This window comes from Rhodamnia argentea, chromosome 4 (genome assembly GCF_020921035.1).
Source record: "Rhodamnia argentea isolate NSW1041297 chromosome 4, ASM2092103v1, whole genome shotgun sequence".
In the NCBI taxonomy this organism is placed as follows: Eukaryota; Viridiplantae; Streptophyta; class Magnoliopsida; order Myrtales; family Myrtaceae; genus Rhodamnia; species Rhodamnia argentea.
Window position 1 is genome coordinate 21,668,088 of NC_063153.1, and position 16,172 is coordinate 21,684,259.

The 16,172-nt window shown below is 41.4% G+C and overlaps 1 protein-coding gene and 1 non-coding gene across 5 annotated transcripts; both read left to right on the top strand.

The window, feature by feature from the left end:
* Positions 1 to 4,469: 4,469 nt before the first annotated feature.
* Positions 4,470 to 4,542, top strand: TRNAA-UGC. Its single transcript has one exon. It is a non-coding gene; the product is annotated as a tRNA-Ala (tRNA).
* Positions 4,543 to 4,571: 29 nt separating this feature from the next.
* On the top strand, positions 4,572 to 9,354 carry LOC115741087 (2Fe-2S ferredoxin-like). Of its 4 annotated transcripts, XR_004015431.2 has the most exons (9): positions 4,572 to 4,660; positions 4,696 to 4,958; positions 5,145 to 5,215; positions 6,708 to 6,805; positions 7,090 to 7,196; positions 7,468 to 7,517; positions 7,602 to 7,684; positions 7,880 to 8,059; positions 8,927 to 9,354. XR_004015431.2 is itself a non-coding variant. In XM_030674803.2 (8 exons), the coding sequence occupies exons 2-8, from the start codon at positions 4,763 to 4,765 to the stop codon at positions 7,992 to 7,994; spliced, it is 720 nt and encodes a 239-aa protein (XP_030530663.1). In that variant the 5' UTR covers positions 4,572 to 4,660; positions 4,696 to 4,762; the 3' UTR covers positions 7,995 to 8,192. The 4 variants fall into 4 exon arrangements, 3 of the variants coding, with proteins under 3 accessions (XP_030530663.1, XP_030530664.1, XP_048133882.1); XM_030674803.2 differs by lacking the exon at positions 8,927 to 9,354 and having other exon boundaries at positions 7,880 to 8,192; XM_030674804.2 differs by lacking the exon at positions 8,927 to 9,354 and having other exon boundaries at positions 4,585 to 4,718; positions 4,872 to 4,958; positions 7,880 to 8,192.
* The last annotated feature ends 6,818 nt before the right edge of the window (positions 9,355 to 16,172 follow it).

Sequence of the window (16,172 nt, forward strand, 5' to 3'; positions counted from 1 at the left end):
CTGGGATTGCCTGGGGAAGAAAGATTTAATCTTTACTTACAGAGAAATTATACGACTGTCTTTGATCCACCATGAGATTAATGGCCTGTTCGGGACCACAAAAAGAAATAACAAATAATTAAAAATTACCGTGAGTTCACTCCTCCAAGAATCTATAACCCACTAATTACTCTCACAATCACTAAAAAAAAAATTATGGTTAAAACCCTAGTCGGTATCGTGCGATTTAAAGCAAAAGAAAGAATTCAAGTAGATTCCCATGTGTGGTTGGTATTGAAGCAAAAGCTTTCCATTTTGCGCCTACGTCGCTGGGGATGGATCCGCTGTCATCCACGAACCATGAACTACCCAAAGCGACCCGTTCGATTCCGTCGTTTCTACACGGCCGATTCATCGGACCATCTATGCAAGACCGCGACCGCGACCTTAATTCGTCACCGATGTTTCGAAAAGCTTCGACATCGAAGGCATCTTCTCGCGGGCGACCAACGACTACAGCCAAAAAAAAAAAGTACGCAATGGGGACAAGAACGCGGTGGATAGAAAAATGGAGTTTCGAGTTGCTTTCCGGCGGGGATGGTCAAGAAAATGTGTTTAGAAGGTGCGATACTGTGCTAATGATGAGGTGGGTGGAGATGCCGGAGCAATGGCCTTGTCGGTTTCAGAAGGAGCTTGATCTTTCTCGTGGCGATTTGTGTTCGAAGACTTCCAATTTTTATTTATTTTTATCATAGTAGTTGTTGATTTGGAAGACAAGGAGATAGAGAGGCAGAGAGCTATTAAATACACAAACTTTTGCAACCCCGACGCGTTTCCAAGCTGCCATTGACACCCTTCTAAAAATTTTGTGCTTCTAAAGTAAGAAGGATAAGAAAAGAAAAGTGGAAACGTCGCCCTAACCCTACTGATTGGGTGGCAGAGAGCTATTAAAATCGTACATGAAAGACATGAACTTGTGCCGTAACACCCGGCTATAATGTCGATCCCTTGCGCACGTTTATGTTTGGGCAGTGCCCTCACCGGTCGCTCCTCCTCCGACGAGGGTGGCTTTTCAAGTGCATTTTCGGTTTGACCCGTCTTGACTCAATGACCGAGTTGCGTTCCTTCCTTAGCTATTCCCGTCGTGTGGGGACACGGTCATCGGGCGGGATTTCGTGTGAACGCTCGATTAGCGTTGAGCGGCTTTACCAAACCTAGTCATAATCATGTTCGAGTGATCTTTCTTCGATCCAAAAGAAATAGGTATGCGCTATCTTCGGTCGAAGATAGAGTTAATTTCATAATTCCATGTATTTGCCTTTTATGAGCAAAAAATACCAACTATTATACTTTCCCATAGAATGGAAGTATTAGAACTAGTTAACATATAGATCCCGTTTGTTTCGCGAAAAATAAATAATCCAGAAAATATTATTTTGAGAGTGGCTGTTTGTGTCATTTATAAATTTGAATAAATGAAAAATATTTTTATGGTTAATGAAAAATATATTCATTAACGACTAATAATAATTCATATCTAACCATTTTATTCAGATTTGTAAGTAATACAAACGATCATTTTTAGAAAAAAAAAATACTTATTCGAATCGTTAATTTTTCGCAATAATAATTACACTTACTTATTATTAACTGAGTATATCTCTTCCCTCCAACCGAAGAGGGTCTAACTCTATGTAAGAAGATATGTTTTGGAACACAAAAGCCGACAGCAATATTTTTTTTCGTCCGATTCCAGCAAACCGATATGGACCGGACATGTTTATGTAGCTCTATCAACGTTTGCTTAATTGTAATTGTTGACATTAACGTCCATTGCCTTTTCAATCATAAGGACAACTACACGAATCTTTTCTCCGAATTACGCTTCAATCCGTTAGCATCATGAAGTTTGAAAAAGAGCTATCAATTCATCATTTCAGTCACTTGCTGGCGTACGACAAATCACACTCTAGGCTCTAATTTTAACTTGTGACGGTTACCTTTAAGATCGTGATGGAACCAATCGATTCGACCGTATCATAGACCCCGATGTTCTAATTTTTCCTTTCTCACGTAAATAGGGTTCTCAAAATTCTTTGAGCGCTCGAGTAATCTCCATCGGGCGGGTGTGGCACACTCATTTAGTTTTTATGGAAGACATGTGGGTCTGTGCTTCTGGGGGCAGCCTCAAAAGAAAGCACAAAGTGTGATGATTCGTCCCTAGGCCTCGAGAGAAGATGACGACGCATTTACGACCTAAGCAATTGCTTGGGATTACTCGGTTTTCCAGTATCCGCGATCTCAGAGTGCAAACTATTTTGCACGACCGTGTGCAAGACTACCATAGGGGTCGTAAGTTGTGCGCATGACTAAAGTTTAAATAAGTTGGCGGGGCGTAATTAAGATTTGTGTATACTTCAAGACTCTTCCAACCCCACACGACTGAACATACTTTTTGCAAGTTTCTTTATTTTTGAGATTTTAATTTTGTTGGTACTTTTAATTTAATTATCAAAAAAGTTTTAAACTTATTGTTCTTTTACCATTTCAACCTTAAACCTTTTAATTTTGCCAATCTAGCCTTGAAATTTTTCACGTTTTGCTGAGTCCATTCGGTTGATTGTGGTTAGAAATCGATGACATGAATACAGACCGTCCTATGTGGAACACCCGACTTCTAATGATCACAATTGGGTCGACCATGCCGGACTTTTGATTGATTTTCTCTTCTTCTTTTTTGGCCTTTTCCCTCCGCCAACAATCGCCGAGCCTCATCAATGGCCAGCGGAGGTAATCAGCGTCCACATCAGCGAATTTTGACTAAAATTGGGTTAATATCCACTTGCGCTTGAACCAATATTTTGAAATTGCCCCCTCAGGGCATCATCTCTAAGCTTTTTGTCTCGGACGTAGAAGACAAACCAGACATCGCATGGAGCATGCAGCCACGTTTTGCGGCTTTTCTACGAAATGATGTTGCAATCGAAGTCCATCCGACACGACGTCTCTGTCATTTGGTTTAGAGGTGAGGGCCGAGGGGTATCTCGGTCTTTTCCACCGCGGAGGCGCCCCTTCCCCTCGGTCAGCGCAGCGGCGAGACGGCCCGGAAGAAGAAGACCAGCCCACGTGGTCTGTCTGTCGCCCCGATCCCCACCCACCCCGTCTCTAAATCGGATTTCGCTTCTTGCGTGGGGGGCCCCACCCGGTGTTTTGTCGGTACATGTCCACGTCGGACTTGGAATTTTTGCCTCCCCTCCCCTACCTCCAAAAGCCGAATAAAAATAATTTCGGCATGAAAAAAACAAAGCCAAAGATAATAATTTGTTGAAAATCCTTTTTCTCCTATCATTTGCACACATGCAGCACTCATTGCACATAAACGTTGAATTCGGCATGTTATGGAGGGATTTTACTTATGTACGTTCGCACTCTCATTGCGTTTTGTGAAAAATCGTCCAAAGATTCCTAAACTTATTATACGACAGTCAATTTAGTCATAAACATTTTAATTGTGCCAATTTAATTCGAAACATATTTAACGAATTGCCAAATTTAGTCCTATTCTTTTTTACGATTCGTCAGTATAGTCATTTCGGCCATTTATCCATCTAATATGTTATGGAGTAAAACATCAAATCTTCGAAAGGTTTAAGATTAAATTAGCACATTTAAACATTTTATGATTAAATTAGCAAATTATCAAACTTTAGAACGAAATTGACACGATTGAAAGGCTTAAAATTAAATTGGCCTTTGCATGATATGTTTAGAGCTTTTTGGATAATTATCCCAAAGAATTTAGGTTAGATACATAAATGGACTAAATTTCTTCTCTATTTTCTACACCCAATATTCCTCATCTCCAGCTTCCGGCACAAAATCCTAAAGAACATAATCAGCTCTATTTTTCTTCGAGCATCCCTTCTTACTATGTCTTTAATTATTAGGATACAAACGACGGGCATTTTTCGCGTTTAATTTTAGCCAAATGTGCATGTATGCGACATCCATACCTATAGTCCACCAACAAAAAGATCGATCGACCTCCAACTACGAAAACTGCGGCCCCCATGAAGATCATCCAATTTCACGTTATTCCGCTAGAAGTCTCCCTTGCATCGCGAGGCCCTGGGACCGATTCGCAGCCCTTTTCATCCTCCGACACGACTGTGAGCTCAAGTGTTGCTGATTATTCCGGGTCTTTATCTCCAATCGCATCATCAAAATTCCAACAATGCACTTCGCGGGCCGAGAAAGCGGAGCGGAACTCCTTGGATAATCTATTAACCGCTCGATCGATCGATTACTTCTTCCGGATGTTCCGCGAGCCGCCGTCACAAAATATTTTGGCAAATTCTAATAAACTCGAAGCGGTCAAAAAAACCAACAAGTTAAGCACATTACAAAACAAGTCCAGCTTAAGTGGGCCACGGGCTCTACCACAGAAAAACTGTTTATATTTAAATACTAGGAAGCGATGGCAAGTCGTTGGGGATGTAGCTCACATGGTAGAGCGCTCGCTTTGCATGCGAGAGGTACGGGGTTCGATACCCCGCATCTCCATCTCGGTGTAACGCTATCTTTTTACGTTTCCTTTTGGATTTTTTTTTTTGCCTCGTCCTCTTTTTCAGGAGCTTCGAACAGTAACACGCCTCGCCGCCAGAAGCCTCGGGAACGACTCGTCCTCTCTGGCGACTCCGAAAATCCAACGCCGAGGTCGACGGCCGCATCCATCTCCTAGGTCAGTCCGTCCTCTTCCCTTTCCTCTCGAGCGTTACTGTTCATGGTCTCGCTGAGCCTTTTCGTCCTCGCATTTCGGAGGTCACGGTCGCTGGTTTCTACCAACGTCGTTGCCCGCGCGCTCTCTTTTATCTGTTTTTTTCCGTCGCAGGTAGGACTCGGTGAGGCTGCAGCGAGTATGGTAATCTCCAGAGTATCCAGAATCGGAGCTCGCGCGGTCAGAGAGCTCTCGCGACGAGGTTCGTGCCTCTTTTGGTTAGGGATTTATGCTCTTTTTGGTTTGGTTTCCATGTCGGTTCGCTTCGGTAGCTTCTGACGATGTCCGTTCGGCGTCAGAAGATTCGCGTGCTAAGTTTTTTCCTGCTGACCATGCTCGATGAATTGCTGATTCGGTTCGTGCTGGATTGTGTTTTTCTATTTGGCAGGCACCAGTACATCCCTAGTAAGAAGACAACTAGTCCCGCGAAGACATTCTAGTCCTACAATGCAGCCTTCGGTTAGTAATCCTTCGTTAGTGGACAGTGAGTCGTCGATTTCCAGTTTCGAGTGTGCCATTTTGGCTATATTTTTGTGTTCCACTCCGCTTTCTTAAGTTCTACTGGATAGTGAAGCGAACTGTTGGTATATAAGCAGTGTTACAACTTAAGTAGGCTTTGGTACCTGCTTGTTTATTCTTTGGAGGATAGTACTGCATGAGGCGTGGTCAGCTCTGCAATGAGGTGGTTGCTGTTTTGAAATGTAAATGTCCCCATTTTCCCTATTAGCGAGCTTTAGCTACAAACTATTAGAGAGAATCCGGCAATGCATAGCCCTACGGGTCATATGCTCTGTTTGCAGTTTTATGCAGCTCATACTTTGCCTTTGGAAAAGTTATTGACCGTGTTGCGAGATATTCTGGTTGCCCATCTTAGCAAGACTAAGATTAAATGGAAATGCATGGGCTTCTATAAGTAATATGGTCACCACTTTCAGCACCAAAATTATGTGGCCATTGCTTTCCTTATAGTTGGGTGGCGCTGGATTCTTTGTGAAGCGAGGTTATTCATTGGGCTTAAGTTCATGATATCGTTTCTTTGATGTCATTGATTCTCCTGTGTAGATTTATTTAATGTCTAGTCTTGATTTGTTGAAATCCAGAGAGATAATGTATGAGTGGTAATCCTTGAAGCGATTCCATATACTTTTTCCATATCATGGGGCCAGCTCAGCTAGAATAACTGTCCCTTTGTTGGCGTGAGCACATAAGATGGTTTTTTCTGTACAAGAAATGCTTGTCGATCTTCATATCTTTCTCTTGATCTATGCTCGGGATTTGAAGCTTGTTTTTTGTTGGGTGTTGACTTTTTTCTATTCAATTGGGTAAGTCTCAACTGGATCTGGTAATGTTTCATCGGATTGACATTTGTTTGTTGGGAATGTTGTCTTTAGTGCTCTAAACTGCATGATAGAAAGGAAAACTCTGTTCTTAACAGAGTTTGTCTCTTAGAACAGAGTTTGCCTCTTAACAATGCCACATCTATCGGCTATTGTTGATGTCTTCGACCTTCGATTAGCAAAGTCTAGATGAGGATGGCATCATCACGATTGATAACCTTTAGGTGTGAAATTATTTCTAGGTTCATCCATGTGTTCTTTGGAGAAGTAATAGTTTCTCAAATGTGATGAACTGCTGTGGACAAAAGTTTCTGTAATGGTTGCTTACTCTTAGCACAGTTGTGTGCTTCGTAATGTTTGTGGGGGTGGATCCTGTTCTGCTGCTGGCTTGATGTCCATATTATGTTTTACTGCCATTCAAATGGTATTTGCTCCTGAAATTTTACATCAGTTGGTATATTATCTCTAGTGTACGCCCGTACTTTTTGGCTTTCCTCTTTCACCTGAAATTTCTTTCTGTTTTCTGCTAGCTTTTCTTTTAGTAGGATCGTTCTGTCAATAATGATTTTCACAGATAGAATCCTTTTTAAATTTTTCTTCAATGGCTGTCACAGGACAAGCTGTTCCAAGGTGCCCTACTTCAGAAGCGTTTCTTTTGTTCTGTCACCACTGCTGATGATGCTCATGAGGGACATGATGAAGAGAAAGACAAGTGAGTTCTTTTTTTTTTTTTTTTTTTTTTTTTCCGTGTTGTTATATTTCTTCTGTTTTTGGTATTAAAGAAGGTGCAAATGCAATATATATGGTTGCATGAGCTGTTGAGGTAGTTATGGTCAACTTAGCAGATTATTTTTGTGGTGAAGGCTAATATAGCGTGTCATCCTAAATGAGTGCGGCTTGTGGATGACCCAACATGAAGATTGTTTATCTCCAGTTATGAGCTAGGCCCTCTTCAGGGTTTCTTTTAATGGTAGTGTACTTGGGGGTATTGTGCAGGATATCTGTGACATTCGTTGATAAGGATGGTGAAGAAAAGCAAATCAAGGTTCCCATTGGAATGTCAATGTTAGAAGCAGCTCATGAAAATGATATAGAACTTGAAGGTACTTGTATTCTTCTGTAGCAATTGTCATGCATTCTTCAGCTTTGCTATCATCTTATCTGTGGCTTATTCTCCAAATAATGCTAAGTTCTCTCTAAGGAGTTGCCCTCTCAACCCTATTGCATCATAGAATGTCCCGGAATGTTTATGTACCAGATTAGGGTATCTGTCTGCCGTTAATATAGGATTGCATCATGAATCTTAAGTTTCAGTGGCAACTTGAGTCTAATTTTGTCTTCTCTTCTGATTCTGTGCTGTTATTTGGATATCAGGAGCATGTGAAGGTTCACTTGCATGTTCAACATGTCATGTCATTGTGATGGTATGTTTCTGAAATGCAACATCGTAATTGACTAGCCTTCTGAGTCTGACTCAAGAGCATCTAAAATTACGAATCTCACGACAGGACATGGACTACTATAATAAGCTGGATGATCCAACTGATGAGGAAAATGACATGTTGGATTTAGCTTTCGGGCTTACAGAAACGTGAGTGCTCCCTCTTTTGTTTGGTTTGGGTCCCATCCAATTTTGCGTAGGAATGAAACTTCTCTGAGCCATAATATATGGCTTGTTGACAATATGCCACAAACCTTGAAATGGCACTCGGCTTCTGTTCAGAATGCACAGGGCTGAATAATATGTGGGCACAAGTGAAATTTTGTCTTTTTTGGGTCTTTGCAGGTCTCGCCTTGGTTGTCAAGTGATTGCTAGACCTGAACTAGATGGAATGCGCTTGGCGATTCCAGCAGCCACTCGAAACTTTGCTGTTGATGGATATGTTCCAAAGCCTCATTGACATGATATAACTTTGAAAGTTTTTTCTGAGTGTAAAGGATGCAATCATCCCAATTTTGTGGCAGAGTATACTTCTAATCTCTTATTCTTTGTTTATGTATTGATTTCAGATTACATTTTACCCTATACACATGGTGTAAAATCCAAACCAGGTTTTTCATATGAAAGAAGTCTAAATAAAATTTGGTCTTCCTTAAAAGTGCTCTTTCCTCATTATTGATATTTGTTGTTTCTTATTTCTGAGGCCATGTGCTTATCGTTCATTTGGCAATGTGTATGCTTTGTAGCTCTAGGATTTTAACTCTGTTCACATGAAGAGAAGTTTCAAGTCTTCGTTGTTCTAAAAAAATTTATGCCTTTCTTTCATTTTTCGGACGATGTGAAAGGCTTGTTAAAAACCCAAGTAGAAGGCGAGTTGGGAAAAGGAAATCATGGTTTGTATGTGCATGGTACTTGAGGAGGTAAGAATAGGAATGGGGGAGTTCCCAAAAGAAATGAAAGGACACAGCATATGAGATTCTTTTTTTTTTTTTTTTTTGGGGGGGCACCTATCTGAGCAAAGCAATAATAATCCATTGAAACTGTAAAAATGAATTGTTGATAACTGTAAGGTGTTATAGATATTAGTAGTAAGAACTTATTCTAATTCATAGAAACTGTAAAAATAAATTGTGGATAACTTTAAAGGTTGATATATGTTAATTTTAAAGATTTGAGGTGTTGAATATCAAGCATTGGGCATTGTCGAAACAATAAAAGCAAAAGTTGACATGCGTTAAAAGCCACGGCCATCCCAAACACATTCTAAGTTTTGTTTGTTCTGTGGACCGGATCTTTAGCTACCTCTTCTTCTGGTGTAGTTCTCCTTTCAGCAATCCGATGCATATCTTCTCTGTCCGAAGCTGAGAAACTTTTTCTATTTCTTTTTCTCAGTGCTACCTGAAAGAATGATAACAGGGATGTGTCCTAAGAATTTCCTCCTTCTGTAAGGACGCACAATTTAGAGCCTAACTTGTTAGTCATGATAAATTAACAAGGTAAGAAATCCTTCATTCTTGTGGACAGAGAGAGTGGAAATCCCAAGTAGTTTTAGTTTGTTAAGTGGAAATCATAGGTGGAATGATAATTCATCTAGACATGCACGGAGCATCTATTGACCAAGGCTTAGGTGCTCCAATGGTCTCTGATAACTATCTTTTGGAACTTTTATCCAGTGTGTACATTGCTAGAACTTGTTACAAGCGCATAACGGATGCTACTCTGTGTGTTAAACTGCATTTGGTCACATTATTAAGTAGCGAAAGTTGGAATAAACTTGTATGTGTGGACTAACCTTTACTTTTTATTTGTGGGTATCATTCTCTTTTTTCATGAAAGTTATTTATGGGTTGCTTCAATGAAGTTAACGATTGTCTACCAATTCTAATTCTTTGAACATATGACAACTTGTATTTCTCCCGTGCCATGTAAAAGATAAAGTCTTCTAACTTCTAGGGAGAATAGCATGACCCGCCGTGCCAATACCCAGCCTCCACAAGTAGATTTCATGGTACATGCAGGAAGAAGAACCGACTCAGATCTTTCCTGCTCAATGATTATTTTATGTCCCATTTCCATGAGTATCACTTCCAATTTAACTTTACCATCGCATGAGTATCCCTTTTAATTTATTACTTTTAAGACCCACCACTGTGGTGTGGTCTATGCAGAACATAGAGAAGTGACCATAGCCTAAAGCTTGCCCTCTTGGCTACCCTTCTTATACAATGCCCATTTGATGGAGAAATGCAATATATAAATGGACCATCATGCTGTTAATTTGTCTGACCATATCCTTCTTGCAGGGCCATTTTTGATGAAATCTTTTGGAGTTATGGCAATTCTCTCACCTTTAGATAAGTAACACTTCTTCCATCCCGACAATCCGTTCATCTTTGGTTGTAGCTGCTTTGGGCAAATCCTTGAAGCTGATAGGGGGAGACCTCCTATATGGCCAAAAACAGGAGCCAGGATACTGCAGTTAAATGGAGTACTATTAGCTATTAGTCTTGACACCTCTTCAAAGGATTTGAAGATAAATGATGTTAATATGAGTCGGTGACACACCTGATGGGTATCTATTATGTAAAATGGTAAAAATGGCTGGAGATGTGCCATAGAATCCACTCATGGTTCCCATCTCCAAAAGCTTCATGGGCCTTGAGATACGTGATAATGAGCCTATTTCTTGGCTTCATTTGCATAGTACCAACTTAGGAGGACATTTTTTCTTCTGTCGATCCGTGTGTGATTCGTCTGTTTTTGGGGGGTTTGGGGAATAGGTTGCATTGCTTTAAAACTATGGTTTTCCCCTTGTCTAGCTTGGGAATGGGGAAATTGCTTTGGCTAGCTCGTGTTAGACTTGATGGGAGCGCTTCTATCTGATGGATCATGGTTGGAGAGCAAGTACGCTTCCCTTTGAATAGAGGATATAGCAATTTATCTTGGATTTATCTGTCTAAATAGGTTGTTTTTCATACTCTCTAAGCTGGCCCCTAGTCTACTTGGTCGAACATGTCCTGGTATAAGTCGCTAATCTATTCTTGTGGTGGAGCCATATTATCGTCCAGTCATTGATGATGAATTCGATGATGTATGGTGAGAATGCCTGTCAGTTTGTCCCCCCAGTGTCCTTATGTTATACTTCATATGTTTTTTTTGTTTGCTGCCAAGCTTCAACTGTTAGAAGATTCTTACTAGCTAGTTTTTTTTTTGGGGCCTTTCCTCGTCTTTTGAAGTTGTTGGGCTGCTTCATTCCCTGGCAACTCAAGATTGGAATATGTGTTTTTGGCCAATAGCATTGATATGACATCCAACTGATGTACCCTTCTACTAACATGCTTAATTGTGAAGAATTTGCTCATAAGATTGCTCATGGCGATTGATTCTGGATTCTGATTCTTAGTCACAAGATAATGCTGGGCACCTAGGGTGCATCTCTCTCTGTTTCCTTTATTGTTGATTTGTTAGTTCAACCTAAACGGCAGATTGTTGCTTAAGAAATCATTCTATGTTCTACAGTACCATGTTAGTACTCTGCAGTACATATCTTGATGTGCGAAGTGTCTGGACCAACACAAAATTGCTTTTTGGTCATTCTCTTTGTACTTGATAGGAATTCACGTTGTAGCTCAAGTACGTACGCTAACAATCTGCACGCGACATGGAAAAACCAGGCGGTTTCTTGTTGCCTAACTTGTAAGGCATAGATAACCCTGAGGGTAGAGTACACTCCCAAGGCATAAGCCTAACTTGTAAGGCATAGATAACCCTGAGGGTAGAATACACTCCCAAGGCATACGGAGGCATCTGTATGTGCTGATTAGGTTTTTAAGTAATTGTGATTTGAAGATAAGCTAGAGCTTTAATAGACTTTATGTCTATAAATGCTTTATCCGAATTCTTTTGCTGAGGGTCCACTATCTTTACGTCTTTACCTTAAAAAGAAACAAATGACAGTGCATGTATTAAATGGTTTGTGATCTCGCATTTGTGGGTTGTAATGGTTGTATCTACCGATGATTTACGTACAATGAAGAAGTGATTGAGTTTTATGCTACTTCAACACGCCGTATCTTTATACTTTCCTAGTTTGACTGGACTTCTCTTTAAGAATGTATGGTGTTCGTCATTGGCAATGTCTTCATCAACTTGCAGGCTACCCGGTTTTCTTTTTCCCCAAGTCTAGACGACACTACGGTTCACCAAGCTCGTACACCTATTCTGCGGCATACTGCATTCTCCTTTGTATATTCGCATCGCTTTAACTTATAATTGATCCATCTATATTCTGTCACGGACACGGTCATTAAACCTGGATTTCTGCTGATTTCAATCAAGCAGGACTTGCTCTTGACTCCTTTTTTTTGGTTGTTCCCCCTCTTTACATGCTTTATTTTGAACAAAACAACGAAAAATACAAAGGACGTTCACATCATTCCTACCCCATTATTGCTCTGTTCTTCAAGACAGATATCTCCTATTTCCGTTTGATTACGTTTGGGGAAAAACAAGCCATGCACGTCTCGAAATCGAACTCGAGAGTTCACACACAAAAGTGTTCTTTTCCGCAAAAAGTCTAAAGAAGTCGGTTGGAGTTTTACCTCTCCAAATCTAACATCTCTTGCCTCCTCGTAGGCCGTGGCTTTCAATGGCATTGCAAGTCTTGATAAGTTGGCCCTTGAATTGGAGAAAAAGAAGGAAAAACACGCCAAATTCCTCGCAATCCCATCAATTCTTTACTTGACATTAAAGACAAAAAAAGAACCTCAGCGTACCAACTTTTTACTTGCATGTTCTCTATCTTCTACCGACGAGAACCCACTCACATCGCTCATGACTTCTTTTGAAAACGATGACAACCATTAGTCAAATGGATCTCACTAGTCATCACCGTTCTTCTTCTTCTTTTCGTGTGAGAGCAGGACTTGACGACGAAACAGTCATCATTAACTGCACAGAGAGATTGGAATAGACGGCGAGTGGTAATCGTTTAGATTGTGACCATGACCCCTTCGTTTTGGACGCATCTTGTGGACGGCTACGTTGGTCTTATGTAGGGGATGATCTTGTATTATTACAGGACTTTCATCAGTATCTAAGTAAGAGCGATTGAAAAACGGGTTATCGAGATTGCTCGGCTCCGTCAAGTCGTGGCTGATTTTATTGCGAAATTTCGCTGCGACAAGCCGAGAAATCCAGCTGACTACTCCTATACATAAGAAAGAGTTTTCCCCCTTTATTTTTCCTAACGAAAAACATCATTAATGATGCTTCAGATTAAGGAATCAGAGTCACCTGATTAAGTAGTGCAAAAATCATTTAAGAATGTAGTAGATTGATGATTGAGCGGCATGGTCAAGCTAAGTGGTTGTGGCTTTATCTCGGGAAGGTCGTCATTCAATTCCCAACCCAAATCGACACTTCACTTCCAAATTGATTTTATAGGTTCATTAAACATGCCGACCACGTAATTACCTAACCCTCCTCTTACGTTGATCATCCGCCGGCCCCCCTCTACAGCTCCGGCTCGCTTATTACGTGCATGAGAGTTGCACGTTTTTACCATGCGTTACAAAACACTGATCGTCAAGAATTACGGAGCCCCCCCCCCGAGCGACCACCTCCGGTTAGCGAGCGGCACAAGCGAAAACAACCGTTTAATCTCCTTCATCCTTTGCTGGTGAACGTGAAAACGAAGGTTCAGGACCAGAACGCTGCGATTTCGGCTGCGGAAATTGGAAATCAATTTCGGTTGCTTCCCTCTCGAGGCGAAAGCTCGGTATCGTCAAGAGAAAGGGGGAATAATTCTCTCATGACAAAAGCAAGAGCACATAGAAAGATCGTTGATGTACTGCACAATGGTGTCGTGGACCTTCCAGAAGGAGCCCTTGTCCGTTGCATAAATTCTGAATTCTTTTCTCTTCGTTGGTCAATCTGTACTACCGGCGAGGATTCGATCGAAAGAACCAGTACAACGCTGGGAATATGTACATATGTATCGTGCTGGTTGCAGTGGTTGTTCATGATAACGACACGTAATGTGTCCGAGACATTCTTAATCTTATAGAATACTCAAAAATGCGTTAAGACACCCTCTGTCTCTCTGACCAACCTCTCGGGCCCTCACCTAACGCTGTTGATTCTAGGACAGCAAGAAAGTAAGGACGAAGATCTCACTCGCCGCACGCCACGGGAGCCCGTGAATTTCATTAGGGTCATGATTATTCCGGATTCATGCCGAGGCGAGTCTGGTCACGTACCGTTTCCGAACGCGAATTTATCCGCGCGTGCTTTCGTTTAGCCAAGTAATTAGATGAAAACGGGGTTGCTAATCTGGGCATTCAGCGAGATTAGTTGAATTCTGTAATTGGCAACAGAGGGGCCAGGCTCCCACCAACTCTCTGCGTGCTGAAGTAGTAAAATGGTCTTCCCTGAGGGGCGGCAAGAGAGAGTGCGGCCCATGAACAGATGGCCACTGGCATCCTGTTGTTATTTTTCTTGTTTGGTTTGTTTATTTATGGTGGTGGGAATGGTTGGGAGGGGAGGTCTTGTGTTCAGAAGCAAAACTATTCGCTCGGCTGCAACGTTTTCCTTTCTAACTATGTAGAACCCTTGTCGAAAAACCTGAGCTTTGATGGAGATGGAGGAGCCCTTGACCTTCCAAGAAGGGAGAAGAGGTCAAGGAATCACGAGCAACGAATAAATAAGGATGAGTAAATACCTCAAGAGTGTAGTCAAGGTTGGTTAGACTGCGCACGATAACACTTCTATTTTCCTCATTTTCTATTTCGGAGGAGTGGGATTGGAACATAAATTTATTTTATAAAGCAATTTCATTTTTCTATTTTTATGATAAATTTTTTGCCCATAAATAGGTTTGGAACATAAATTAACTTTTCCATTTCTGGAATAGAAACAAAAATAAGAATTTTTCTCGTTGCTCACTTCTTCTTCTCTCTCTCTCTCTCGCGTCCCCGCCATTGGCCGCCGTCCTTCTATCCCCGGCCGCCGTTCGCCCGCCGCCGATTGCCAATCGTCGATCTTCGGTCCCCGACAGCCGTTCGCTTGTCTTCGGTCCTCGGTCCTCCGCTATTGTTCGCCCACCGCCATCCACCGGTTGCCGGTCTCTAGTCCCCGATCCCCGGCAACCGTCCGTAGGCCACCGATCTCCAATCCCCGGCTACCGTTCATTGATCTCCGATCCCAGGTTGCCATTCACCCGGCCTTGTCCACCGATCTCTGATCCTCGGTTGTAGTTCACCAGCCGCCGATTGCTAGTCTCCGGCCTCCGGTTGTCGCTTATGTAGCACCAACACGATAAGTCTCCACATCACTTCTTAAAAAAACTAGAGAACATCGAAATGTTGGGACACATTATTTATTTAATGTATATTTTTATATTACTGATAAATTATGATGTATATATATGAAAATATCAACGATGAATTTCTTCTTCTTCTTCTTCTTCCGTTAGTGATTGAAGATTAGTTTTTTTTTTTTTTTTTTTGGGTATAGTAATTTTGGAGTGGTTGGGCATATGACGTAAGTGTATTTTTGATACATTTATATTTTGACCCATGATTTAGTGAAAATGCTTAAAATTGACCTTGTGTGTATCGAAATGGCGTGTCGGGATGCTGAATTCGCATGTCGTTGGAGCGTCTGGAGTGTCGATCATGTGTTGATCGCATGTCGAAGAGTATCGGAGTGTTGGAGAGTGTTAGACACGACACGGAGTCTCTCGGAGAGTGTCGATGCTTCCAAGTTTGCCTCTGCCGGTCGCCAAACCGTAGAAATTTTATATCGTTGTTAAACGAATATCCGTTCCGGGAATAGAAATTTTGTATCGTCATCAAATGCATGTCTCTTCTCAGAAACTCGTCCGGGAAACAAAAATACAGTCCGAAAAGAGAATGGTCATCATTCGCATCCCAAGGGGTTAAACATGTCTTAGAAGGAGTGATCTTGCAGCTAAATGGCGGTGGTGGTCCGTGAAAGTGGTCGAGTTCCGCTCGATTTAGGCGAACGGAGCCGCACGATCTACCCCGGTGTCGCCATCGATGAAGATGTCTAACGCATTTTCCGATTTCATGTGTTACGAACGACGAAGATAGTTTAGGAGTGTTCGGACAACGATATCTTCTGATGCGTTCGTTCATGCGATCGCGCGCCGGATAAGTCGATGCGAAGACAGATTTTGGGTTTTGGCTCAAGCGTCCTGACCTCAAGTTTCGTCCCTATTAACTTATGAAGAAAGTGATAGTTTATCCTCTCTACTGTTTCACCAAACGAAATCTACCTGCCGAGCCGAACCAAACCGAATCACGTCGGTCTATTTATGGGTTTAGTGATTTGGTTTTAGTTTTAGTTTGGGGTATTTATGTTATTGTTTTATTATGTTTTTTGGTGTATAATTGTGAAAAACCGATAAAACCGAACCGAACCGATAAATTGATTATATAGGTAAATTTGCTTTCCTCTTGACTAATAAAAATTTGTAGTTTAAACGAACCTAGTGAGATTTTCTTATCTAGGATTGCTCCATATCATTAGATGAAAGATTTCTACTTCTCAATAGCAAGCCATTATTGCTTTATTTTGTTGGGAGTGTGGTTCATATTTCCCATCGACAGGAAGG